The 14,491-nt window shown below is 40.6% G+C and overlaps 1 protein-coding gene across 2 annotated transcripts in view; it reads left to right on the forward strand.

Annotated features, from left to right (window-relative positions):
• The window catches only part of LOC121888957 (collagen alpha-1(XXV) chain), a 146,046-nt gene that overhangs the window by 88,017 nt on the left and 43,538 nt on the right, over nucleotides 1–14,491 (forward strand). For both annotated transcript variants that reach the window (XM_042400592.1, XM_042400591.1), the window contains exons 5-6: nucleotides 10,817–10,843; nucleotides 13,145–13,171. In XM_042400592.1, coding sequence (XP_042256526.1) covers nucleotides 10,817–10,843; nucleotides 13,145–13,171 — 54 coding nt within the window. The remainder of the gene's footprint in view (nucleotides 1–10,816; nucleotides 10,844–13,144; nucleotides 13,172–14,491) is intronic.

The raw sequence follows: 14,491 nt of genomic DNA on the forward strand, positions 1-14,491 counted from the left end.
TCTGTGCAGTCTGGTTTGTAATATCCTTGCTACCAGCCTCCGTCCCTGCTAGCTCGCTGCACCCGAAAAGATTATCTCACCTCATTACACTGCCGGGTGATCACAGATTCACTCCCCTTAACAGATGGAAAACTTCAGAGTTTCCCCCAAAGATGAAGACAAATCCATACATACATAAGCACCAAACCTTGTGACAGTAGTCTGTATCACCAGGTCAAGCGGGCACTGTGTGTGTGTGTATGTGTGTGTGTGTATGTGTGTGTATGTGTGTGTGTGTGTGTGTGTGTGTGTGTGTGTGTGTGAGTGTGCTCTGTTAAAATTATTTATAGTCCAGAGGCAAGTGTGATTGAATAGGTATAATAGCGTGTGCCGAGTGAGCCGTAAAAGTCGTAAGTTAATCCTCAGAGCCTTCTCAGACACTCGCTCCTGGGGTTCTGGGACGTAAGTAAGTGCAGGTGGTCTTGCTTCTCAGCCTCTCTCGCCAGCTCTTACATCTGACAAATAAAATCACTGGGAGATGTCTCGGGAGCTGACTGAAGTCCAAGGCATGTTGTCTCTGATATGTTCCAAGGAGAGCTTAGTTTTGCTTGTTTTTTGATACTTTTGGGATCGTTCCTTTGGGTGAGACATAGTAAATCAGGTTCACATACAGTACAGTAAGTACCTGACAGTGTTCCAGTTGTGGCTAACAAATCACTCTCTGATGAAGTCATTGTAAGTAAGAGAAGGTGCTGTAAATGTTGTTAGAGGTCTCTAGTTTTACTGTAGGTAAGGGAAAATGAGGTTTAAACAGAATCTGTACTGTACTAAAAACAAAATAAAGCTGTGATTATAGTACAGGAAGGACAAAAAAAACTGAAGTCTGGGTGACTGCAGTTCTAAAAACAGACCAGTCTGAAAATTTCTTCGCGTCTTCAAAAAAAATGCAATGATCTGACAATGACTCACCCGATGGTCACCAAATCTGTTTCAGAAATAAAAAAAAAAATTCCAGCGCCAGTTTCTTAAAAAACAGACAGTAGAAAATGATCTAATGTGGTTTTTCCTTTGATATGCCCACCCGGGGGATGGCTGGGGACACATCGCTATGAATATTCAACAGCTCCCGCTATAACTCTGGGAACACGGCGTAAATTGTACACAGCCCTCTGAGCCAAACAAACCAGCTACTGCTGAAGTCATTACAGATCTCTGTGACTTAATCGTGACTCAGCTGCTGATGAACGGACGGGGACCTGCGGTTACTGTAGGTCTCCTCAATCAAAACTCATCAGGAAAGATCCTTATTGATTGGCGTTTAGACATGGAAAAGTGATTTGTTTTGTTTCCATTTCCCTTCTTTTTTTCCCCCACTGCTTGAGGTTTTGTGTTAGTTTAACATGGGATCATGAGGTCAGTTGTCAAGTGATGTTCTGTTCTTGTCCTCTAGACAGATTGGAAAAATATTAACAGAGAGATGTTACAGATAGGCCTTGAGGTGATTTTCATCTCTGGCAGCATTTACAAAAAGAGTTCTTTGCTGTAACCTGCCACTGAAACCAGAGAAATGTTTTTTTTATTGTTCATAAAGGTTATTAAAGTCTGTGGAATGACAGCTGAAGCACAAATTATCATGTCTTTGCTTCTCTTTTTTAATCATCTTTTCTCATCTTTCTGCGGGTCTTCAAGGGCAGTCTGTGTCAAAACATATACCCGAAGCACCCACCACTGCGTGCACACCATTTAGCACCAATCAAGCATAAAACACTATCCCTGAGGCAGCTCTCAAGTACCCACTAACACCGCCCGTCGACTGTACTTTTTTATCACCAGACTGTATGCCATACTAAATTAAAATTATATGAACACAGGAAGAAATGAGCATGCTTTGAAATCTGGTCAGAAGGAAGGGGAAATATTTGAAAATGATACAATGTTCAGCCCACTATGCATGCCTCTGTACCACACTAGAGTCTCAAAGCAGACCAGTCACAGTGCAGCGCATGAAACCTCTGCAAGAGTTCAGTCATATTAGCAATGAGGTAAATAAAGCTGGTTGCATATGTATGTGTATTTGACAGATAGTTTCCACCTCCCTGCGCTATCAGCTGAGATACCAACCATGCAGGTTGAGGATGATCTGTCACAACGTATGAATTATGCAGCTGTGGTACAGGGATTAGAGGCACGTGGGGGTGAAGCAGAAGAGACCGGGCGCCCTCTACCCTTCATCCTTCATCTGCTATGCACCGCAGCTCCACACCTGTTAATAAAACATACTCCGTCTGGACTTTGATCACTTTTACCCTACAGAGGTAGAGGATTTGCCAGTTTATCTAAAATGAACTACAAGTTAGAGTTAAGTAAAGCCCTGCACACTCAGATGTTGTGGTTTTTTTTACACTTTTTGTTATGTCGCATGTTTAATAGTCTTGCACCAGCTCCAGGGAGAACAAGCACACATACACGCAGGCTTTGGAATTGTTTTTAACACTGAAGAGTCCCACCAAGAGCTAAAAGTGGATCTATCTGATATGACAGTGTTTATTTGGGCTCATACGGGCAACGGTGCCTTAGGAGGCCCACTGGCACTAGATGTGACAACTTTAAGAGTTTGACCTTTGAGATGTCAGCCCTCTGCACACGCTGTGCCCATCAGCAGCTCTTGCCTGTCAGCAAATGACAAGAGGCAGCACTCGGGCTAACCGTGAGGTTTACACACAGCAATTTGAAGCAGTCAGTAGTGCACTTTGCTGAATATTCACATGGGAAACTGGCTGCTACTACCTTTAGCTTGATAGAAGAATTAGCACAGTATGAACGCGACGCTCGAAGGTTAAGAAAAGGCTCGACAGCTTTTTGATTGAGAGGAATTTTCCTCCAACTGACATCAAATGATGTGAAATGTAGAGCGGCCAATATGTGGTTCTAATCAAATCAACAGAAGAAGTGAAAGAAATCCAACTGAAACATTGTCCCTTTTTCAACATTTCATATCGACAAGAATTTTGCGGGTCAGACATTTCCTTACGTATTGCATAGAAAAAAATTTGGCTGAGATGTTTGGCTGTTCTGTGCCTGCAATTTGGTTAAAGCTGTTGAAACGTCTCCCTTCCTCAGGAATGATGAGACTTTCGCCTGACTGAGATTGTGAATTAATCCTCGATGTTTGATTTGCATCTTAACACTTTACATACACAACGCACACCTACAACAAATCAGACTTCCTCAGCTCACAGCGTCCCTGCTTCCACAAGTACATCCAACACATAACAACAAACAGACACACACTCCCAAACGCATACACACACATTAAAGTCATTTTATGCCGGCTAATTGTGATACACTGTGGATATGGGAACCAGATGCCATTCCCAAGTCAGTTTTCCAGTGTGGTTTCCCTATCCCTGCCTAACCCCTGCGTCCAGATTCCCCCGACGAGCACCAGCCACTTGTGGTCGTCCGTTCCTGCCTGTTCTGCTCTGATTACTCACATCCCTGTCCTCCATTAGTTTCCCGCCTTGAAAAAAGTTCCCCTGGGGCCTGACAGTAATATGATTGAGGGTTCCCATGCAGAACTAACAGATGGAGGTGTACATATAGGTATGTGTTTTGTACTGGATGTCTTTTACTGAATTCCAGCTTTGGAATAGAGTAGATTCCCTTCCAATGATTTCCACATTAGGCTTTTAGCTGCAAATGGCTAAATGAGAATTTTGCAATTGCTGTACCGCCACTCACTTCCGCTCTTGTATTAGTGCAATTGATTACATTTGTGTATCCAGATGGGACATTTCTACTTTGCTTGGTAAAGAGGTTATGGGAAATGTTGTGAGGAAAAAAAGATACATTTTTCTTCCACAGTGCAACAAGAATCACCCTTAAAAACACCTCACAGCTGGTAGATTGCAATCTTAAAAGAAATAGTCAGATGTTCTTGGAAATAAGCTTATTTGCTTTCTTGTTGAGAGTTAGATGAGAAGATCGATACCACTCAAGGCTGTGAGATTGGTATCAATCTTCTCATCTAACCCTCTGAAAGAAAGCAAATCAGCATATTTCCTAAAATGTCAAACTATTCCTTTTAAGTTAAACTGTATCCAGGCTCTTGTGTGATTTACTACTCTTTTTGTTTCAACGTATGGCAAACACGATGCACCACTTTACTGTGTGAAATGTGTAATTCAGGGTTTAGTCCTTTCAACTCCTTTTATATTGGCGATCTTCCCACTTTTGAGTGAGCAGCATTCCTCACCTGCCCCCTCTTCAGTTACTTGTTCGCTGTCAACACTCGGTGCCTGGAGGATTGCTTTGCTTAACTTCCTGTGTACACACATGTTTATTAATATTATGTAGCTGTGTGAGAAAGCCGTATGCCCATAAAGAAGAGGTTGTAAAAGCGGTAGTTGTTGGCCTGTGCTATCAGGGATGCCAGTGCTCCAGGGTGAGATGATTGGATCCATGTGGCCGGCAGTTCGGGCTACAGCAACTGCTGCCAGCCCAGTTGGCACAGGCTCTGTAATGAGGATATGAGCTCTATTTGATGGATTGATTTTCTGGACCTAGATATGTTTAACAGGTCACTGTGATGAAAACTAATACAGTTGAGACCAGACAGAGGTTACATGCAGATCCTCTGTTCCTGACTTTTTGCATCTTGTTGGATTAGGTGGATTGCTTCACAAAATTGCACCAGCAGATTGCAGCCAAACCCACGAGAATGATTTTGCTCAAGTCAACAACAGCTAAAACCATGGATGTGAGCCAGCCCCTCGCCTGGCGTTGCATAGTCAGACGAGCACTGTCAAGCTTTCATCCATCATGTTTCCAGAAAATTATAGGAGAGTAAGAATGTGAAGAATGGCTATTCACTGTCTTGACTTCTATGTGAGATATTTTGAGATTAGGCTGTCAGAAGTCTGCTTGTGAGAATGCTGCCTGGAATCAGTCACAGACACACAAACATACACATAGAGATCACAAATTAAAAAATGCTAATAACCAACCCAGGACTTGATATTGGTTAAGCAATAGCATCTCTACTTAAGTTGAATTTAGGAAATTTTAAATCCTCTCTTAATTATTATCATCACATTGTTCTTTTGCCTCCAGTAGTTGAAAACTAGCATTGCAGGGAGAAAATATAACCCAATAATCTACATTAAAAATATAATAGTTGACGAAGAAAGTTTACTCTTGACCTTGGAAACTGTAATTTGACTAAATAATTTCAATTTAAAGGTGCCCTGTGGAGTTTATTTGGTAAAGATAGTTATGTCTACATCCAGTAGTCATTTCTACGGGTAAGTTGCTACGCTTCTTTGCAGGTTTTCACCACCAACTGTCAGTCAGGAGAAGTGTATGAAACTAGTTTCAAGACTGAATATCGCATTGCCACTTGGTGTTCTCATGCACAATACAAAGAAAATGGGAATCCACTTGTGAAAACATTGCCCTATAACACTACTAGTGGTCAAAATTCCACGGGATGCCTGTGAAGTTCACTTACTAGCTTCCAATTGCATCTCAATCATCTTCAAAGATGGTCCAATGACCAGAGACTTAAGTGCTACACTTATGTCAAATGAAGACAACTGAGCCATTAGCCACAACTGAGAAAACTCCATCTGCTAATGATATTGTGAGATGAGGTTGAAAGCTGTTGAAAAAGCTAGGAATTAGACCTTGAGTTAAGATAATTTTAGTATAATTAGTATTGAGATTACCAAAAACACATCCTGTTTTTTAGCGTTTAACTCCCCAGACAAGTCATCCATATAAAAGTCAAATAAGAGTGGAGACAGTCTACCTCCCCGGCTAACTCCTGATATGAAAAGAGTCAAATACAGTGATACCTAATCTACATACCCATCAAACTAATACATAGATATTTAAGTTTTTCATTAACAGTTCTTGAAAACATTTTTCATGGCTGATCTGAGAAATTTCAGAAACATTCTTTTACTGTACAAGGTAGAACTAGAGGAACCAGGTTGCGCCATCAATTTAGGTCAATTAAGTAAATCTGTATAATATGTATTAAATTTAAAGGAACCATACCAACACTTTACTCAGAATGTATTAAAAATAATATCTGCTCCTCCAGCTGCTGTACAATCAAAGGCAGACCAACACAGAACATATAAAAATATAGTTGTGCAATGTTTTCACTTCGGCACAGCAGGAGCCACATATGAAATGTACCTCAGTGCCAGGATCATTTTATTGAACATCCTTTACTCTTTGCTTGTAATATGAAGTGAAGTAAGTTATTTGTCAGATTTGAATGGCAATGTTCTCCATGTTGCTTGTGGGTTTGGTCCGAGCTCTCGTTGCCTTTTAATACTTCCCTGCAGACCTTTCCATACTTCTCCCCCACTCTCTTTTAAAGGTGGCAGGGGTTTCTCCTCTTTTATTTCATACCAACAGCTCATTCAGGCCATTGCAGGAGACAGTGGTCACGGTTTGGCTGAGAATGAGAAGCTAGACATGTATCTGGATAGAAAAAAGCTTAATCCTGATCCAGTGGTCCACCATAAACTCGAAGATATCATGCACACAGGATGTTCTGTTACAAATCATCTCATGAAGGAAGTTTGACATAAGTAAAGCAGCAGAAGATGTGAGGCTTACCATCAACGTTATACGTGTCATTTTCAATAAGTGGATATTCTGCTTTTTTGCAACTGTACCATTCTGTTCATCACCACACATATGATGGACATATTTGGTATTTTTTAAGTCACTTTTGTCAGTAAACCTAAAATAGTTTTTCTGGGAAATGATCGGTCCTGCTCCTACAGTAGTAGTTAACCAGTCTGTTCTAACCCAAAGTATACCAAATCCAAAATGCAAACATGTTTGGAGCAACATTGTTCTTAGCTCCTATAGATATCTGTTAAAGGAATAGTTTGACATTTTGGGAAATATCCCTATTTGCTTTCTTGGTGAGTTAAATGAGGAGAATGATACCACCCTCAAAAGCTAAGCTAACAGCTTAGCTCAGCCAAAGACTAGAAACAGGGTGGAACAGCTAGCCTGGCTCTCCAAAGGTCAATAAATCCACCTACAAGCACATCTGACGTTTACTAATTAACAAACAATTAACAATGTCAAACTATTCCTTTAAAGAACATTGGATAATAGTGCAGTTTTTCAGACATGCATGTGGCCATTTGAATCCAGTGTAATCTGAATAGCTGTAAAAGAGTTGAACACACTACAAAGGCTTAATCTTGTTGAGCTAAGTAACTTGCTAACGCACAGTGAGTACATTTGATCAAACAGAAGCAGCCTGATGAGCCATGGAGCACCTGCTGGAGGGCTGCTTTTGAAAAAGAGCCAGAGCAGAAGCAGTAAAAAAAAAAAGATGTGAAAAGCATACACAGGTGCTGATTGGAAACCTTCCTCAGGGCAGACTGAAACCACAAAGCTGGAGAGACGGCTTGACAAATACACACCCACTGCAATTCTACTGTAGTACAGTTTGCACCTTTGAAATAGTCTTTGCAGGAGAGCTGTTTAATAGTCTCTATAAAAGACCCTCACTGTACTCGCTTAAATCTTTTGGAAGAGTTCCAGTGGATGCTGCCTTTCCAAGTGATGTGCAAATGATGGGCCTTATAATGAGCAGGTGCAGACTGTGTAGCGAAATCATTTCCACATGCTTTAACAACCAGATGGAAGAGTAAAATGGACAAGGTTTTTCAGTAAGATATGGTTAGATGTGTGAAAAGCAGCATTTCACTTACTGTGAGGTACAAATCTATAGGTAAATGCTGCTGAGTGAAGTGCAATTACCACATCTTTTTATTTGTCTGATACAGTTTAACAAGCATAAGATTATCAAAGGTTACAATTTCAAAAGGAGAACATGACAGTACCTGATAGCATTACATCGTTCGTCAAACCTATTTTATTTATCTGACATATCTGCTATAGAATGTACTGTACATCAAACACATATGACCTCATTTACCTCATTTATTCTCACTCAAAAAACATATGAGTTTTTGTCCTATTATGGTAGTTCAACATGGATTTGATCAAGTTTCATTATGTTGCTTCAGTCCTTGATATGCTAAATCATATAAAGCAGAGTTTAAATTTCTTTCCACAAACTTGTGGTGTCCAGTCATTTAGCCTAGTAATTTTCTATGCCAACTATTTGTATTTTGCATTGCCAGATGTTAAACAGGCTTGTGTAAAAAGCTGTAGTGGGTATATTTATGTATTTTTTGTTGTTGCAGCCTTTCATATGTTTGCAGCAACAGTATGTCAATCACCTCCTATTGTCCAAAGGCAATTTTCCTTCACAACAAAAAGCCTGCGCTGATTTTTCTTTAGCTTCCTACCATTTTCAGGAACAAGCTGGAAACTTATTAGCCTCTCTGGAATGCCACTACATCATTATGAAAGTAAAAGTCACATTTGATTCCAATGTGTTGCCTCTGTTATTCCTCCCCAGGGAACCACAATCGGAAACATTGTTTTCATAATGGCGCATTTTGTGTTTACAAGTGTGTTGTGGTGGCTCTGTCTATGGCTACTCAAGTAAGCAGCAGGACCACCTCCTTAGATGTGTGGGTATTAAAGCTGCATTTCCTGTCTGGGCTTGTCCAAGCAAACACGGGTGCCTCATACAGTATTTGAATTGATGGGACAAGATTGCTGTACAGGTTCACAACCTCATGACCAAGGCAAATTGCAGATCCAGTCGGGAACACATGCACCACTATACATAAACGAAAAGCTACGGATAGTTAACTATGCATCAAAAATAATGTCCGGAGGCACTGAGCAGGCAGAAACCTGGCCACATCTCTCTTCCCCAGAGCAGTGTGGTAGAAATTGGCTGAAGAAAAGTGCTGGACTACCTCTGGAGCATTTCGGTTTTAGACTGTGCTGTTGTGTGCCAGTGCAATGGGAGCCTGTCTGTGTCTGCAAGCCTGCTATTCTGGGTCACATTGCAGGAACAGCATCCAAACACGGGTCTTATACTAATGTCATCAATCTATGGATTACTGTCAGTGTACCTTTCCATGTCCGTCTGATTTCTTTGGATACAAATCATGTTCTATCAGTGTTAGCTTAGAACAGCAATCACTGCAGGGCTGTTACCATAGTTGTAAGGGTGAAAGCTGAATAAACTTGTTCTATTTCCATATCTTAATTACTTAAGGGTTTTTTGTGACATTTTTCTGGCAGCAACAAAATCAATGACAAAGTTAAAGGAGGAGATGCACAATTTCCCAAATCACTGAAGTAATACTAACTTTATCCAACAACCAGACAACAACCAAATATATTTGACAGATAGCTTTTCATGTGGAATATAGATTAGCATTGTTATACATGGCACAGCAATCTTTCTTAGTTTCTGCATGGGCTGAGGAACATTGTTGCTGAGCGGGTGGTCAGTTAGTCACTCTGCTGACACTGATCTAATACTGGTTTTTCCAAAGCTAGATTTTCCAAAGGCCTGACCTCAGAGCAAGAAAAGGAGCCCAGCGTACTGTGCTTCATCCCTCAACTTCAGTGTTAACAATACTATTTTTGAACACAAGCTCATTAGGCTCAGGCATATGGATGCACACCTCATCGTCAAACCCTCTTTTTCACCCATGATCTTTTACAGAGCCCACCCAGGAGCTCCTGCCTGCTGACTGACACACGCTGGATGCAAAACGGCCTCACAAAAACTGCTGTGTGAAAAAAAAAAAAGAAAAGAAAAAGTGTTCCTCTTGTTCAGGGCACAATTTTACAATGTGCTTGCCAGTATTTGGTTGGAGATTGCTGGATTTGATCCTCTAAGTAAACATGGACTTGATTTGGGCCTCTTTTTGGTTTTAATTGTATGTTTGTATAAGCCCTGATGTCTACAATGCATAAGGTACTGGTTCCCAATCTATGACAGGGCATTTTAATCAAATGCTTAAAGAGATGTCAGAAACTACACAAAGTTAGTTCCATCAAAACTCAAATTGTTAATCTTTTGACTTTCTCCTCTCCCTTTAAGTTCATGATGTTCAGGCCTTGTTTAGCAGCTCTGTTTGTTTTTTGGCTTATGTGACTGGTCACTGTGGTTTTTTACAGTTTGTTGCGGTGTGCTTGGAGCAGTAGTGAACCATGACTCTTTAACCTTGACCCTCTGACCCCCCTTCCCTTGTCAGGGAAAAAAGCAAACTACCAGCCTAGCTTAATTGCTGGAGTTGAAATGCCTCTCAACAGCCTTAGTTCCACACCAAATTATGCTCTGGTCCAGGTCTTCCTTTGCCAAATAACTCCAACTTTTCATTAAAAGTTAGCTTTCCGCTAGCTTGTGATTTGTGTCCCCCACAGGGGGCACAACTTGTCATAAAGTTACTGATAATAAAGCCCACCCATTTAGAGGGAAGATACTGTCATTTGAAATTAGTCTCTCATTGAATTACTATTGCTAGGCCCTCTGTAAATTTATAGTTGGACCACCAATCACAGAGCTAAACGCATAGCATTTTCTCCCCAGCAACTGCAGAGGCAGCAAAATTCTGATAAGTAAAGAAAGGGACTTCTTTCATTTTACCCTTCATATTCCAACACAAAGTGAATGGGCAGGTTTGAAGAGATAATTTGCTCAGAACCATTTTTTTATATATTGATTACTGTTTACCTTTTAAATATTACTTTTTAGAATATCTTAGGCCATCTCTGAGTGCCTACAGGGCCCTAATGGTTCCCCTCTGTCTTGGAGTATTGTATCTGCCCAAACTGTGTGATAGCACCATAGTTGTTTATTTTATTCATTATTCATGTGTTGTCAAAGTTGTTTAACAATCTTTTTTTTCCCTCTTCATAGGGTCCTCCAGGTCCGAAGGGTGACAAGGTGAGTAATTGATTTATTCATGACTATGCTATTGATCTAGCTAGAGCCAGCGGGCAGTTAGCTTGGCTTAGCATGAAGACTGCAAATGGGGAAACAGCTAGCCTGGCTCTGTCCAACAGTTACAAAATCCCAGCAACTCTAAAGCTCACTCATTAACATGTTATTTATCATATGTTCAATCCGTACAAAAACCAAAGTGTAAAAACAACATGTTGTTTTACAGGGAGGGTTTTGTGCTGGATTATTTCTTGGCTGGGTGCAGTGACTTACTGGAGTCTCCATGTTAATGACTGGACTCCAGGAAGGGGTTGGTTGGCAGATTTTGTCACCTTTGGAAAGAGCCAGGCTAGCTGTCTCACCCTGTTTCCTGCCTCAATGCTAAGTTAAGATAACTGGCTATATTATGCTCATATTTACCATACAGAAATGAGGGAGGTATTAATCTTCTCATCTTTTTCTTTCCCACGATATCAAACTATTTCATTCAGATTGGTGAAACTCTGTTTCTTGTTCTCATACATTTTTGCAGGACAAGACAATAAAAATCTTTGTTTTTTCTCCACTCACAGTTAATTTGTCCATAGAGAGTGTCATTTTGTATTTACTGCTGTAATTCACATTCGAGTCACCCTGACCTTAAGTCTCAGAGTCTGAATATTTAAATTCTCCCGTCGTTCACAAATCCACAGCACAGAACATTAATGACTTGAAAGCCAGAGCCCAAGTTGGAACCCTTAAATGCTTCACTGAGCATTCCTCCATAAAACAGCAGTGGAGCATGAAAAATAACCGCACTGTCTCTTTATAAGTCTGCAGGACTTGGGGACAAATGTGTGCCCATGGTTTTGTGTTGAAAGATGAGATCCTCTGATTCACACCAAAGTTGATTGTGTCCCTGAATTCATAATAGAAACAGGTGGCCGTAATGAGATTTTAAAGTGTTAACCTCTAAAAATGCTACTGGGGAAGATCAGGGCCTTTTTGGCCTCTAAAAGGCCTTGATCTTCCCCAGCTATGAATAAATTAAGCATTTATGCATATTTTGTATAAAAAGAGCAACAACTATATTTAAAGATTTAATGTTCAGCAAGAAAAAAAAAAAATGAGATAGCGTGAGAGTGCTAACCAGAGCTTAAGTCAAACACAAGAAGCAGATGATCATAGTTGTCATCTGCATCAAGTTGTATTTTTTGGTAACTTATGATTTACACTAATGTGTAGTGTGGAATGCTGTTGTTGTCGATGACCAATGTAATGAGTCAACAGTGTGATTTTTGCATTTGGTTGCCCTTAAAGCAGAAAATAGAACCCATAAGCATGACTTATAAAACCAGATTTAGATACTTGTGGAGCATCCGTTATGACAATCATGAATAAATGAATCTCCCTGATTAGATGCATGTTCATGCCTCTCATGTGAACCACTTCATCTGCAGTTTAATGAAATGAAAAACAACTGTGGGCCTTCTCCCACCCAAGACGAATAAAGCTTGCATCAGTGTGGCCATTCACAACTGTTTTCCCACTAAATTGGGTTTTGGAGTGACTGCCCAATGAAAAATTACAAAAATTCTGAAAGCTGTTTTATTTGAAATTGCTCAGGCATTACACTGAAGTTTGTTTGAGCAAAATTCCCATCCATGTGTGATAAGTTGTTTGGCTTGTTTTACTGCTGTGGCTAAATTGTAACTCAGCCAACAGGGGAGCGGAGTGCTTCAAATGAGATGGTTTTAGGATGTTCAGTTATCCGATTCTAGACAGATTAAGGGTATAATTTAGTGTCCAACATTTGGTCTTCCTTCAGTTATTTCAAACAAAAGTGTACTTTTGGTTCGGTTTCACTCTAATGTGATAAACCCACAGCCTTCACCATACAGGTTGATTCGAAACCAAATGTCTTTACGGTTTCTCCTTCAGGAACGTGCTCCGTCCTCAGAGATCTACCCCCAAAACAGGCAGAAAGCCAAAGATCTCTGGGGCATAAAATCTGGCCTGGCAATGCATTTCACCCACACTCAACCCCCTCACCAAATCCATCTAACCTCACACCACTACTTTCTTTCTCTTTCTCTCTCATACCCACTTCATGTCAGTCCATGTTATCATAAGTGATTTTATTCTCAACCGCAATGAATAGTTGAGGGTTCCTGTATTATTTTGCTTTATCAATGTGTTCTGAATTATGCCTCAGTGATTTTGGTGTGAGTCTTGGCTTATTAATAGCTCTGTATTTGTGTGTGTTTTCAGTGTGTGTTCGACTCTTGCATTTCAAGACAAATTCTCTTTTCTTGCCTTCTGCAGGGGGATCAAGGCGACCAGGGACCACGGGTATGCGGTTTACTTCTTGTGATTAGCTGATGAATGTGACTTTGTGTGTCTCCCTCAGCAGAATTGTGGGCAAAAGGTTTGAGATGCATGAAATTCCTGGGATAGTGTTCTTCCCATCTGGCCAAATACAACAAGCATTTCAGCACTGCTTATTTCTAAATCAAGAACGGGCAGGCATACGTGCAAGATACCTTGGAAGGCATGGGATGGTATACTTTTCAAGATGCAAAGACCTTTTTTTTGTCTTCAAATCAAACATGAATACAAGCTTTTGCATACCAGCAGCAGTGCTATAGAAAAGATATCTGCTCAATCGTCTGTCTCTATAATTACTCGTGATTCACTTCAATCCTAGACGTGACATGGCGCATTTAGAACTTTAATCATTTCCAGCTCTGTAGTCTGACATTTCTATGAAGGTGCAGCTTCTAAATGATAAAAATATGAGTGCTTTTTCGTGCTTGACAGACTCTGAAATGAATTACTCTATCTCCACCTAGCAGCAAGTGCGCCCTCATTTTTCTCACATAATGGTTAAAAAATGACTATGACCGCACAGGTTTGTTTAAACTAGACTGCATTATAACCAGGCTCACATGTGCACACGTGTTCACACACTTTTCACTTCCTCTGTATCTGCTGTCGTCATCAAGGGTAGATCGTATGGAGTCAAAGTCACTTTGAATGCCTGTAATTGATTTTCTGGAGGGCAGAGAGCATGTAGAGGTTAGAGCACAAGGACAAGAGAACACAACAACACAAAGGTTTGTCTTGTCACCAGAACACCAGCCATCTCCCAAGTGGATCTGATCCCAGTTCTGTACTGGCGCCCACCCAGACGTTAGTAGTTTGCCGATTAACTTTGTCAGCCCTCCTCCAGGCCAGTTCTGCACGTCAAAGTATCGCGTTTCTTATTATTTGGAAGTCAATACAACTGGCCTTCCCTGTGAAATTTGATTAGTGGTCTCATAGTGATAAGGTATACATCTTACGTTACACACGGGCACTCAAATGACAGCCAAGTTCACAGAGTTTGCAGATCTCCTGGTGCCTTTCATTTTTATTGGTGACCATAATAAGATCGACAAACACATTTGCAGCTCTGTGATCTCCGTAGTTAATTTTCAATGATATAAGAAGTATTGGATAATCATTATAGTTGCAAGAAGTGGACCACTGCAAACAAGCAGAAAGGAAATATCTTTGCTCTCTAGCCGAAATGAGGGGAGTAAACCATCTGCCTTTCAGATAGAATTTCCAAGTTTTACCCATAATCTTTACCCCTTCAACCCAGGAAATGGAGTCATTTGTCTCTATCAG

This window comes from Thunnus maccoyii, chromosome 22 (assembly GCF_910596095.1).
Source record: "Thunnus maccoyii chromosome 22, fThuMac1.1, whole genome shotgun sequence".
NCBI classification, from domain to species: domain Eukaryota; kingdom Metazoa; phylum Chordata; class Actinopteri; order Scombriformes; family Scombridae; genus Thunnus; species Thunnus maccoyii.